Source organism: Trichosurus vulpecula, chromosome 5 (assembly GCF_011100635.1).
Source record: "Trichosurus vulpecula isolate mTriVul1 chromosome 5, mTriVul1.pri, whole genome shotgun sequence".
NCBI classification, from domain to species: Eukaryota; Metazoa; Chordata; class Mammalia; order Diprotodontia; family Phalangeridae; genus Trichosurus; species Trichosurus vulpecula.
In genome coordinates this window covers 194212476-194226585 of record NC_050577.1, presented here as the reverse complement: position 1 = coordinate 194226585, position 14110 = coordinate 194212476, and the positions used below count along the sequence as shown (strand labels likewise).

Sequence of the window (14110 nt, the reverse complement as noted above, 5' to 3'; positions counted from 1 at the left end):
AAGTTTGGGGTGATACAGCAATGTGGGAGAAAGATGGGGCTGTGGGATAAATTTGGGGGTATTAGGGAAATGTGTGGGAGATAGAAGAGTAATGTAAGGAGAATGAAGGAGGAGTGTCAGAGAGGAAAGGAGGAAAAGATGGGGCCAGATGAGAATCCTAGGGAGAGGAAGAATAATAGAAATATGGTGGGGAGCCAAGGGGTCTATCAGGGGAGGTGGGACAGTATAGGTGAAGATGGAAATAGAAAAGTGACGGATAGTGGAGGCAGGACTAGGAGACGGAGGAGTTGGGGGAAAAGGAAAATAGGGTAAGGAAAGGGGGAAATGGGAGGTTACTGGGAGGGAGATGTGAAACTTGGGGGAGGCAGGGGGGCTAACTGGGTCACCCGAGGTCTGGCTGCCCTCTTTTATCCTCTCCCCTTTCTGTGGTCTGTCTTACCCCGTCCACAGCAAAGGTCATTCAGGCCACAAGGAAGGACAGAAGTGGTGTGGGGGTGGGGATAAGCAGCACTTTGAACCGAACTCCCAAACCTGTTTTCATGTCCCAGAAATGTCTCTAGCACCCTCCAGCCCCTGTTCTGGCCCTCCCTTCCCTTTACCAGTCCTGGAAATATTCCCCTTTCGTCGTGTCTTCCCCGCCCCCCCCCCCCCCCACACACACTCAATCCCTTGGACCCAACCTTTCCATCTCCCTTCTCCTGTTGCCAGTCTGTGTGCCTTAGTCTCCTAACCAGCCCATCAGCCCCCACCAGGACCACAACTCTCCTGTTTGATCCCCTCAGTCCGTCCCAACCATCCCCTCCAGGTTCTCCCCTCCCATCCCACACCCAGCTGTCCCATCTCCCAGTACAAAGGACCTAGAAACACTGGGTGATTTTTTGGCTGCAGAGACTGAGAAGGCCAGAGGGAAGTGGAGGGAAGGAGGAGGAGGAGGGAGCTGGGAAATAAGAAGAGCTGGACCTGGAGTTTCTGGATTCGGAGTCCCCTACTCCTCCCTGGATTAGGGGTGGGAAGTCAGGAGAAAAATATATGGGACCAGGCCCAGTGAGAGGTAAAAAAGCCAATTCCTGGCCCTCAGAGTCAGCTTCGCCTGCTAGGGTGGGGAGGACAGTGCACCCTGGGACCCCCCAGGCTGCTCACCTCTCCACTTTCCCCAGGCTTGTCTGGGGGGCAAGGATGACGGTGATAGTGCCACTAAAAAACGTCAGGGGGCATTCCAAACTGCTGGGATACTGGGATACAGACATAGCCCGGGAAATAGTCCCAAATCTACTAAGTCACCCTCACACATTTTCTCTCTCGATTTCTTCTTCCTCTCCTTCGGGATCTGATCATATTCCCCTTCAATCCTATGCCCTTGGACAGTACTTACTTCCTACCTTACATATCGAAGGGCTCCTCCCATTACATACACCCAACTTCCCTCAATCCCCACCATATTCTGCATTTTTCTGCCTCAAACTGGGCTTGACTTCAAGTCTCAGCTTCCAGCCTTCTCCCCAGTCTCCGATTTCTCTACTGACTGGGGGGGGGGGGGGAGGGCGGGGGGTGGATAGAATGATGGCTACTTCCAGGTTAAGAATGGGAAATTAAGGCATTTGAGTGGTGGGTGTGTTGGGAGGGGGTGGGCCATGATAGAGACCCATCGAAGGTTGTAGACATTGAAGAGAAATTAGGTTATTTCTTTCTTCCACCTTCAACCAGCCGCATAAGCCCCCCACCCCAATCCTTCACACCATTTCTCTCCACCCCCACCCCTACCCCCCCAGCCAGTGGTCACCAAGCAACCACACAAAAGGAAAGTGGAGAGAGGGGCCTGGGAGGCCCAGGCAGAGCAGAGTTAGTAACCCAATCCTCCCTTATACCTGGGAGAGAGAGGGAACAGAAAGACTTGTAGAGAAGGGACAGGGTTGGAGGGGCGAAGAGATGGAAAGAGGAGTGACTAAGAAATGGATGGGGAACAGGCTGAAATGTGAAGGGGGAATGAATGAGTCACAGGAAGGGGCAGCCATTTAAGACAAGGGTAGAGAAAAAAGTATGAAGCAAAAGACTCAGGAAGACTAAGAAACAGAAAATAAGACAGCAGAGTCCCTAACGTTGGGGTGTTGGGTGTGTGACCCCTGCCAGGGCAGGCTGAGGGTCCAGGAAGGGGTCCGGTGAGGAAAACAGATCCTGTCCACCAGGAGCTAGACCCCCTTTTTTGTAGGAAGGTGAGGGAACAGGCGATCTTAGGCTAGGAAAGGAGGGAATAATGGGGGAGAACTGTGTAGACTATACAATGGCTCAGAATTCCCTTGAGCACTCTAGGCCTTGGTCCCCAGAGCTCGTGTTTCATGAACCTTGTCTCCCTCTAGCGGTCACCAGACCAGGCCTTGGTTGGGAGGTGCCCTCTTAAAACAGAACTTCTTTATAGAGGCTCTAACCCGAAAAGGTCTCTTAGTCTGGGACCCCCTTGTCTGGGGTGCTCTAGAAGATGAGGAAGGAAAATTGGAAGTAGTCAATGGGTGTGTTCTGATCCTCCGACCTAGGAAATCCATCCCTCCTGTTTGTGAAGGGACTCAGACTTCACTCAACCTCCCCTATATTCCTATTTATGTACAGACACCGCAGTCCAACACCCCACTCCCCTCCCAGGACCCAGGGAGCATAAAGGGTATCCATTCTCCAAGGGACAGCTGACTCCGGGACTTGTATGATCCTCCATTTGGTCTTTACCCCAGGGTCAGCTGTAGTCCTGCTGGGATGGGAGCCCAGTGAGGGGGCAGTCCAGGCCAAAGTGTCTCTCTTCGAAGTTGGTATATTATTGAGTAGGAATAGACATTTCAAGATTCTAGCTCTTGACCTCATCTAGACCTCATCTTGGCCATAGTAATCTGGTCTTCTTCCCCTTATCCCACACCCCCTTCACACACATTCACATTGGCACACATGCTTGCCCCACCCTCCCTCATCAGGGATTCTCATCTTGGGGCACTGTTCCCTGTCTCCCAGTCCCCAGCCCACTCCCTTCATGTATGATAGTGGGATACAGACTTCTCAGACACACTGGGGCTGTGATTCAGACTTTAATGACAGTGGTAATTGTGGGGAGCATGGAGATGGTGGTGACTTGGGTAGGTGGTAATGGGGGGAGGGAGAAGCATGGCTCTGCTACAGCTGGGGGAAAGATGAGGGAGTCTAGGGAAGAACCTGGGGATTTAGGACTAGGGAGGGATCCTTAGCTGGGGGGAGGGGTCCCCACATACAAAGGAGGTAAAGCATAGTGCATTTCCTTTCACCTTTCCCACTCCTGCTATACCTCCTTACCCATGGTCACTGTGGCACAAAGCTGAATGAGACATGGAAAAATAGCCCCTTGTGACAAGACATGCTCAGTCCCTAGGATTCCAAGGAAATAATAAATAAACAAAATAAATAAATATCACATAAATAATCTCAAATTAGGCCCTGCCCCATATGCCAACATAAATAACATGCCAGGCACACGTAACACACATCCAACATACACAACGCATAGACTGCACACATAACATTTCAGTTCATGAAGCATGGGCAAAATGGATAAGCATATAGAACCAAAACATACCCACACAAGCAGAGAGCATGTGTAACTCCTATCCCAGCCCCTCTCCAAACATCTTGTATAATGTACCCTGCTCCCATCACTGACCCTGATACCCAAACTAAGCCCCTTCCAGAGGCTAACCCTCTTCTGCAATTCACATGCCCCTCTCCAACTCTGAGAAAGTAGAGAAAGTAAGAGGAAAAAGGGGCAGGGAGCTAAGAGCAGTATGACCCCAGGAAAGAGACCACTCAGGAGAATGGGGAGCAGGGAGTTGAAAGAGAAGGCCAAGCTAAGAGGAAACTGGGGCTGGAGAAGTTGGGGAAAGAGGGAAGAAGGGAGAGAAGACAGGGAGGATCAGGACACATTCCAAGGGGCTTGGGGCTCCAAGGTGCAGCTTGGGGAAGTGAGAGGTCACAGTTCACAGAGTCGAAAGGGGCTGCGAGGCACAGGAGAAAGGGTGGTCACAGCACGCTGGGGTTGCGGAAATTGTGCCCAGCAAATCGAGCTTCATCTCCCAGCTCTTCCTCGATCCTGTAAGAGATGGAGTAAGGAAGGGGCAGACCAGATCAGGAGGGGCAGGAGGAATACCTGCCACCCACCTTACCCACCAAGGATTCTCACTCTTCACAGCCCTTCCCAACTTTTTTTGGAAGAAGAAAAAAATCAAGACTGTGATGATATCATGAATGATATCAAGACTCAAAAAAGAAAATTCAGTAACTACTGTTTTATATTCCTACTTTCTCATTTTTATAAAATCTTTTATGAGCATTCTTAACTCATATATCAGAAGTTTTCTTTGTAAAAATAAAAAAGGGCATCTGCCCTTTCAAATGGCCTTTACAGCAGAATACATCTATAGTTGCCTTTTGACTGGAGTCCAGAAATTAAAAGAACTCACCTTATTAATTTTTAGAAAGCATTTGTCAACCCCACCCCACCCCCCCTCCCCGCCCAACTTATCCTCATGGTTTTGGCTCCAGGGAGAACGCCTCTGGGATGGTCATAATCCTCCCTACCCCAGAATTCCTCCATTCCTAGCACTCAGAGGACCACCCTTCTTCCTCAATTTTTCCTTACCTCATGAGCTGGTTGTACTTGGCCAGACGTTCAGAACGACATGGGGCGCCTGTCTTGATCTGAAAAAAAAAAATCCAATCCAGAGAAAGACTCTATCACTATCTTCAGATGCCATCACTATACAATCCACCCCCTTAACCTTCCCTGGTGTCTTTAAATTCCTAAAGAAGATATCTTGCTCAGGTTCTATCTCTTAGCACCTTCCCTGTTCCTTCATGCCAGTCTTCATCCAATGTGGCACTTCTAGGTCAGTCTCATGCTCACCCAACCCATAATTTTCTTTCCTACACTTCCCCCAAACCAGTTCCCTTTGGATCCTTTAAGGCCCAGCTCAAAGACCATCTCATCCAGGAAGCCTTCCTAGACCTCCACCCCCAATCAAAAAAAAAAAAAAGAATTCTTATTCTGTCTCCTCCAGTGACTAGCACAGTATTCTCACTGCCCCAACAGGCACTTAGGAAATGTTGAAGTTGTTCACCTGGCCTGTGCAAAGCCCCACGACCAGGTCAGCAATGAAGGTGTCTTCTGTCTCTCCAGATCGATGACTCACCATGACCCCCCAGCCGTTCTCCTGGGCTAGTTTACACCTGCCATATACACACACATCTGTCATTGACCCCTAGGATCAGTATCCCTTCCCCTCAACACACAGTGAGTACTGACTCCTTTTTCCTCAAAAGAGGCTCCTACCCTTCCCCCTTCAACTTTTCAAAGAGAATATCTAGAGATAGTTGGTCTGGAGGATCCAGGGACTTTATGGGACAGAAAAACTGAGAAGTAAAAGGAAGGGTTTCTCTCCCCTCACTCTGGAATGTGTGGGACTTCCTGACAGAAGAATAGGGCTTGAGGGCCATGGTCTGGAATGGGCTGGGGGGGCTCACTCACGCTTGGATGGCCTCCGTGACGGAGCCAATCTGATTGACCTTCAACAATAGGCAGTTGCAGGCTTTCTCTTCCACTGCCCGCTCAATTCGCTTTGGGTTTGTCACTGTCAGGTCATCGCCCACAATCTGGATGCCCACGTTAGCTGTAAACTTGGACCAAGCAGCCCAATCATCCTGATCAAATGGATCCTCGATGGACACGACTAAGAGATAAAGGAATCGGTGGCTCTCGTTAACCATTAGGCCCAGACAAGATCCCCACTCCCAGCTTCTGAATTGGAAGAGACCCCCAGAAATCATCTTAGTTATAATCCTTCTCACCTCCGGGTAGGACTACCTCTAATTCATTCCTTCCTAATTCTGAGGAAGACTCTGCAGCTTCCTTTGTCACCTATCCTAGCATCTTGTGCTCTGTCTCTAGAGCCTTCTTTGTATCTAACCTAAATCACCCCTCCCTATCAGTACATCAATCTAATTTCTCCTGTTCTGTTCTCAGGGACAATGGAGATCATAAACTCTTCCCATTCCTGGAATAAGAACTCTGGGTCTCTACTCCACCATTCCTAACCCTACATTCCCCTATGGCTATGGAGACCAAAAAGGTCCCCATGATTTGATTCAGGGTTTTAACCAAGATGAACAGAATGGAGACATGTTTAGTTAGCATTTACATACAAAACATCGTTTCTACATATTACATTCAGTTTCTCATACACGCCTACACACAGTATCTACCCAATACACATAGCTGCATACAATACCTATAGGTGGGTGCAGCATAGTAGAAAAAAAAAACACTGGACTCAGGAGTCAGAAGACTTGAGTTCAGATACTGGCTCTACCACTTACTGGTCTTGTGATATAGGCGAGTCACTTAACCTCTCTGAGCCTCAGTGCCGTTATCTGTGAAATGGGCGTCATAATATTTGCATTTTCTTTCTGGGCTACTTGGTAGAGTTGTGATGAAAGTCTTTTGTAAATGCTGAAATTCTATTTAAATGATTAATCTAACATTATAATATTCTACACATGGCTCCTACATACTCTGTCCAGCATTCTCACATTGTCCATGGCCCCCTCATGTTGACACGGCTTCTTCATGCTCTATATCATGCCTATACTCTATAAGCATTATGTTCACTGTACCCTGGCTTCTTCCAGTTATATACCATGTTTCTAGACATCACTGTTATGTCTATATAGAAAAACCTTTCTTTTTTTATAACTATAGCCATGCCCCTGTTTCCTTTGGTTCCCATCCTCTTCCCTGAGCAAGCACCTGGGTAGTCTCTGACGAAGCCTTGGTAGAGGGCACCCAGCTGGTCCCCAGAAATGTATCGAGAAGGATCAGGAGGGGACTTAAAGTCCAGGTCATATTTGCCATCACGGTAAAATTCAGAGGCAGCAACATCCATGCCAATGACGATCTTTTCTGTGTAGCCAGCTTTATCAATGGCTTCCTTCACCAGCTCCAGGGCTGAGGAGTGGGGGAGAGGAGGTGATAAAGATAGAATTAGAGATAGAGGATACCAGGTGGGGAGGGAGTTGTCAAAGGAGGGGAAGAGAGAGAGACACACACAATGCAATATGACATTCTCACACCTAAAGCTTCTGATGGAATTTCCTAAAGTCTCTGATGGGGTAGAACATAGATCAGGAATTTTGATTATTTGAAAAAAAAACCTAGGAGACCAGCAATGTTGGTGGCAATCTTATGGACCTGGGATGGTGAAAAAGGGATTATGGAGGCATAGAATTGGGAAAAGAGGTGGTGCTTCTGGGCCTGAAGATATCATATTCTTGTATGTGGCTTTTATAAAACTAAGCCACTAAAATTTGGCTAGTTTCATCAACCTAGTATATTCCATGAACCAGTGAATCCATTCAATGTTACTGGTAACCTCTCCTAACTCCTCAAATCCTATAGGATCTAGGAATCTTACAGATCCTGGATGATCTGTGTAAGTAGGTAAAAATTTGTTCTGCTATAACTGAGTATGCATTTAGAGAGCTTCCAAGAATCAGGTAAAAATTCAGTATTATCTCAAGGGAATGGAGGCAATGAATCTCATGGGACCAAAGGGAGGTGTTGTGCTTCCCTCAGGATCTGGTTGGGTAAGTGGCATATTTTGAAAGATGGTATAGGTGGGTCTCCTTAATGGGGATAATATAGGTGTATCTCCAGAGATTGCATGGGTTTCTATCTAGAAATCTGCAAGAGTGGAAGATCTTATGGGATCATGAGAATGACTCTCCACCACTACCAGCCTTACCCTCACTGTTCTCCAGGATATTGGGGGCAAAGCCACCTTCATCCCCAACATTGGTAGCATCTTTGCCATACTTGTCCTTGATGACGCCCTTGAGTGTATGGTAGACCTCAGCCCCAAGCCTCATGGCATCCCGAAAGCTCTCAGCTCCCACAGGAAGGATCATGAACTCCTGCATGGCTAGCTTATTTCCTGCATGGGAGCCACCATTGATCACATTGAAAGCCTGGGAAGTAAAGGGAAGAAAGGGGAGTCAAAGGACCCCACTCCTAGATTCCCTGATCCAGACATCCTCTTGTCTGAGCACCCCTCCCCCTCAGCCCACATTACCTGCTTGACTTCAGCCATTCCCTGAAGTACAACTGTTTCACTGCTGCCCTCCCCAGAGGAAGCTATGCTTTACCACCCTTCTTTACCTCCCCACCTTGACTCCTGGAAGGCACAACTCACAGGTACAGGTAGGATGAGATCCGAGTTCCCAGCCAGTTGGGCAATGTGGCGATAGAGAGGCAATTCTCGTTCTGCTGCCCCAGCTTTGCATATGGCCAGAGACACACCCAGGATGGCATTGGCCCCAAATTTGGCTGCAAGATTAAGGAGACGTGATACTCAGGACAAAGGCCCAGAAGTGTGTACCTTTCTCTTGCTCCCTGACTCCTCCCCCTTTTAAATAAATATGAAATATTTTATGAGAAACAACATTAAACATCAATGCAAACTTGCTTAGGAACAATTTGTGGTTGAGTTGTTTTTCAATTGCATCTGACTCTTCGTGACCCCATTTGGGGTTTTCTTAGCAAAGAAAGATACTGGAGTGGTTTGCCATTTCCTTTTTCGTCGAATTTTACAGATGAAAAAGCTGAGGCAAACAGGATGAAGTGACTTACCCAGGGTCACACAACTAGTCAGTGTCTGAGGCCAGATTTGAACTGAGGAAGGTGAGTCTTCCTGACTCCAGGCCTGTCATTCTATCCACTGTGCCACCTAGCTGCCCCTTAGTAACTATCTACATTAAAATTAATCATTTTCAAGAAAGAGATTATAACTTTTTTTCAATCCCTCCAAGACCCCTTCAGAAAATTTTATTCATTCATTCCCAATCACTTTTCCTTATATGATAAGAATTAGTGTGTTTCATTTTTCTGGTTCTTTTTTCACTCCCCTTAGGTAGACTGTGAAGATTTCCCAGCTCCTCAAGCAGAAATCAGCCCACTTCTGATTGAAAGAACTTCAGTCTTTGTGAATGTGACAGGATACCACTGTGCCATAATAAATATAAAAGGGATGTTTTCAAAGAACCCTTAGAAGATTTGTAGGAACTGATGCAGAGTGAAGTGAACAGAACCAAGAAAATAATTTATGCAATAACAGCATTGTAAAGACAAACAACCTTGAAAGATTGAAGAACTCTAATCAATGCAATGACCAACCACAATTCCAGGGGACTAATGATGAGGTTACATTACTTGACCCAGAGAGATGCCGAATGAGACATATTTTTGGACATGGCCGATATGAGAATTTGTTTTGCTTAACAATACATATTCGTTTAAAAAAGAGTTTGTCTTTGTTTTTTCTTTTTTTCAACGAGGAGGGGAAGAGGCGAAAGGGAAAAAATGAATGGTTGTTAATTTTTTTAATGCAAAAATAAGAAGGAAAAAATCTTAATCTAGTGAAAGAGGGATGTGGAGGAAGGGTTAGGATATATATTATATATAATATATACATATATATCTATAATTAAAAAGTAAAAGTTGACCTTATTTCTAGACATTTAGGAGACTCCACTTTCTCTCCTACTAATATTATTATTGTTAGCTGAATTTTTATAGTACTTGGGAGTTTACAAAGTATTTTGCAGCCATTACTTAACTATGCTCACGATTCTATGACATAGGTAATGTTGAAGCAGGTAAACCAAGCCAATTTGTTCTGTGTTTAGTGATCAGATACATTAGAAATAATATTTTATGAGGAAAAACAAAATTATAAAAAATCTTCAAAAAGGTGTTGCCCAACCCTTCTCTATCAACAAATGTCCCACCTTGATATAAGAAGTCTGGATTTTATATGCTCATAAAATTTCTCACGGAAAACTAGTAGTTTATAAATTTAGAGGCCTACTTAATTTAATTTAAGCTTTATGTATTACTTAATTTTAATATAGCTGTAAATTTGAAACCCTATGCCAGAATTATGTAGCGGACAGAGAACTGACCTTGGAGACAGGAACACTTAGCTAGGTTCAGTTCCTACACTGGACACATATTGGCTTGTGTGACTCAGCCAAGCCACTTACCTGTTAGTGTTCTGGGAAACTCTCTAAGATTAGACATTTCAGAGAAGGTGCTGAACTGCTTTGGCAGTTAGTTCCTCAGAGGGAACTCCCTAAAATCACTGGTTCAGACCCTATCCCTATCCCCATTTTATAGACAAGGAAACTGAGAGGCAACTTGGTGGCACAATGAATGCTGGGCTGGGTGGCAGAGACCTGAATGCCAAGTGTTAGCTGGGTGACCCTTGGCAAATTTTTCTCCACCTCAGTTTTGCTATCTGCAAAATAAGGAAGTTTAACTTGAAGGCTCGTCACGTTCCTTCCAGCTCTAAATTTATGGTCCTGTGACTCAGAGATGAGAACTTTTTCCAGGTTAACCAGCTGAGTGTTAAGACTGAAGACTCTCCTGACTCTAAAGCCACTACTTCTTTCCAGGACACTGCAGCTCCCTTGGTACCATGTTCAATCTTTCCATACTATGTCCCTTTCTCCTTGGACTGTTGGAAAATTCTTCCTTTTGTCTACCTCATCAATATAACTGATCACAGAGGATCATCAGATTAAAAGGCCACTAGGATTATGGGGCTAACACAAAAGGGGTGAAAGGGAAGGAAGCTACAGGGATGGAGTCAGTGAGGAGGGAAAGGGCTTTGGCCCACCTTCTACCTCCTTGGAATGAAGCTTTCACCTCTGCCCCAGCTTTGCTACTTTTGTACCTTCTACCTCCCTGCCCAGGACCCCCATCTTACATTTGTTCTCAGTTCCATCCAGCTCTAACATCAGATTGTCCAGCTTCTCCTGCTCCACCACAGAAATGCCCTGTGGAGAGAGTCATTATTAGGCCTGGGGCTAAGACAGGACAGGGAGGGAAAAAATAGGCTTTCTCCCTAGAACCATCTCCGTGTTCATTGCACCCTGATTACCCCACTCCGTTTGGTAACAATTTGTCATAGAGACTACTGGGAGCAAATTGGGCATCCTCTGGTGGGATTACCGAGTCCTAACCAAATTCTAGTAGGATCCTTCCCCAGGCCCCATATCCAAACAGAGTATCCAGGAGACAGAATGGTCCCTTTTCCTCTGAATCCAGTGAAAGTCTATGATATATCCCTCTTCCTCCCCAAGAAAGAGAAAAGCCTCACAGAACTGATCAGTGCGGGAGCGATGGTGTTATTGATGTGATCCACAGCTTTCTGCACACCTGGGAAGAGGGAAGGAAGCCAGGACTAGGATTAAAAAGTCAGGAGGAAGAAAGGGATTCCAGACAAAGGAAAGACCAAGGGTGTGGTGAGATGGACAGGTGTTCTGGGGGCCTGGGATGATATGGGAAATGGGGAGGAAAAGAGATGCTAGAAGGAGAAAGCCTGGAATGACAGAACTAGTGTGAAGATAAAGGAAGAAATAGGTAAGGGGGCCTTACCTTTACCCAAATAACGAAGTTTGTCCCCATCCCTCAGTTCTAGTGCCTCATAGATGCCAGTAGATGCCCCGCTGGGCACTGCTGCCCGGAAAAGACCTGAGAGCAGAAAGGAAGGGAGTGGCAGCATAGGGACTGGGAGCAGAGGGAGCATGCTACTTGGGTAGGGATCTCTTCATTTTTTCAGAGTCCCAACTCCCACCAGCATTTCTCCAATCATGCCTGGAATCTCTGACTACAAATAACATTTCCAAAACATGGAAACAGGGAAACACAGATACATAAGAAGAAAACATACAAACACAGCACTTGATTTGGACGACCAGGAACAAAACTCATATATATGTGTGTGTGTATATATACACACACACACACACACACATACTATACACACACATATATAACCTATATGTATGTGTGTATGTATGTATAACCTATATGTGTATGTATATATAACCTATGTGTGTATATATATAACCTACAGATGCATATGTGTATATATATATATAACCTATATATCATCCCTACATAACATCCCTATATAACCAGGAAAATACTATCCATGCATGGATACATCCCAGGACCCTATTCTCTCTGGGAATTCATCATCTCTAAGTGTCCACTCCACACAGCAACTGTGGATTCTAGATCAGTTCATTTAACTTGCCCCAACAGCCAGTTAACCCTAGCAAGGGTTATACTTATGATGGAGAGGGCCAGAGTTAGGATGGGACTCAATCATTATTCATTACCTTTGGCTATGTAGAGATCCACCTCCACTGTAGGGTTACCACGGGAATCCAGGATCTCCCGGGCATGGATGCGCTCAATTGACATGGTGGCTAGAATCTACTGGTGGAGAAAAAGGGGAGGAGAGAAGTTAGATGCTGAAGGGGTGGGGCTAGTGTGGGAGGGGAAGAGAAAGGAAGGGACTGGGAGGAGGTCACTGCAGTAAGGGAGGAAAAAGCTGGCTGCGGTGAGGAGAGGGGAGAAATGGAAATGCCCCCATCCTGGGGAATGGGAAGGAAAGAAGGAAGGTCCCTGCATCAGAAAATAAAAAGGGACATGACTATAGGGGAGAGGAGTCCTGCAGTGAGGGGGAGGAAGATCTTGCTGCAGTGAGGAGAGGGGAAAGGAAGAAGTACCCTCATAGTGGGGGTGGAAGGGAAGAAGGCCACTGCATAAAGAAAAAAGGGACATGGCTTTGGGAGTTGGGGCCCTGCAATAAGGAAAAGGGGCTTGGCGGAATATAGCCCCCTGTCCCCCTCAGTAGCACACTTACCGGCCAGCTGGGATTTCCCCAAGGTGTACCTAGATTGGGAGTGGCCACTAAGCCAGCCTCTTCTCTGGATGCTGAGAAGAATGATGAGTCTCCCAACCCCCGGGAGATGCTAAAAGCCCCTTACTTGAACATCTATGACTCACATCCTTAGATCATCAGCTCCCCCACCCTTTCCCCAGTAGCAAATCTCTCTTCAAGGCTCCTCCACACATATTTCTTCTACTCCCCAAAAGCTGAGTGTGAGGGGGGAGGGGCAGGAGAGACATGGGAGGTCTGGGGAATCAGATTCTAGTCTAGTGGGGGCTATGCTGTAGCTGTAGCTGAAAATGGGGGCAGAGTGCCAAGGCTGGGAAGACAGTACCCATCCACACCTCCCCAGAAGACTGACATTCTCTGCATAGTCAAAAAATGAGGGAAAAAATGGGGAGAGGAGAGTGGGGAGGAGGAAGTTGAATTAGGGAGCATGAGAATAGAAAGGGGCATCCCCAAAACGCAGAACCAAGGGATTGTCTCAAGATGGAAAGGAAAAAAATCGTAACTTCAATAAAAATGAGGGTGTTGATGAGAGTTAAATTAAAAAGAGGCAGACACGTAAGAGATTATGACACAGGTGATGAAGCAAGTATAGAGATTTTCGATCAGAGACAGCAATAGAAATACAGATGAGGTAAGCAAGCATATAGAAAATAGGGAGACATTTATAAAGGGTCAGAGAGACTATATTGGGTGGGTGGGAAAGGGCTGGGTTTTGGGAGGAAGATGATGGAGCAGGTGCGCGGAGCCATCGTGGAAAGACGATGCGGGGATGGATGGCAGAAGGGGGGCGAAGGACCAAGGAGAGATGGAGAAAGGGGGCTGGGGTCTCACCTTCCTGCGGCAGAGCGGGTGGCAGCGCGGAGGGAACGGGAGCCAGGAGCGGGGCGTGGGCCGCTGCAGATCCCGGGCGGGCAGGCAGGCGGCAGAGAGCGGACCCGATAGGGCCTGCAAGATGCATGTGACCCGAAGCCCCGATGAGTCAGAAGGCGCCCGCTGAGCCGCACGTAGGAGCGGAGCTCAGGTGGGGGAGTCGGGAGCCGGGCGGGAGGACCAGGCAGAAGCTGAGGCGCACGCACACACACACACACACACACACACACACACAGAGGACACTGTCAGTGCAGGGATTCAGAAAGGGTCGCACATCTTTACTGCCGCACACAGAGGACCTAGATTTTAACTGATACTGACACATCGACAAAGAGACTGGATAATACGGTGATAATACACTCTGACAGTGACATCCAGTCACATAGACTGTCATACAACCTGGCAGACATTGATACAGTCATACAGAAACT

The 14110-nt window shown here is 46.8% G+C and overlaps 1 protein-coding gene across 2 annotated transcripts; it reads right to left on the bottom strand.

Moving 5' to 3' along the window:
- Positions 1-3046: 3046 nt before the first annotated feature.
- On the bottom strand, positions 3047-13980 carry ENO2 (enolase 2). Of its 2 annotated transcripts, none has more exons than XM_036758409.1 (12): positions 13641-13980; positions 12244-12343; positions 11495-11590; positions 11217-11275; positions 10824-10893; positions 8250-8383; positions 7803-8025; positions 6809-7006; positions 5531-5732; positions 5124-5232; positions 4646-4704; positions 3047-4096 (listed from the first exon to the last, which is right to left on the bottom strand). In XM_036758409.1, exons 2-12 carry the CDS (start codon positions 12326-12328, stop codon positions 4027-4029), a joined length of 1305 nt encoding a protein of 434 aa, XP_036614304.1. In that variant the 5' UTR covers positions 12329-12343; positions 13641-13980; the 3' UTR covers positions 3047-4026. The 2 variants fall into 2 exon arrangements, with proteins under 2 accessions (XP_036614304.1, XP_036614302.1); XM_036758407.1 differs by having other exon boundaries at positions 12244-12340; positions 13641-13872.
- Positions 13981-14110: the final 130 nt, after the last annotated feature.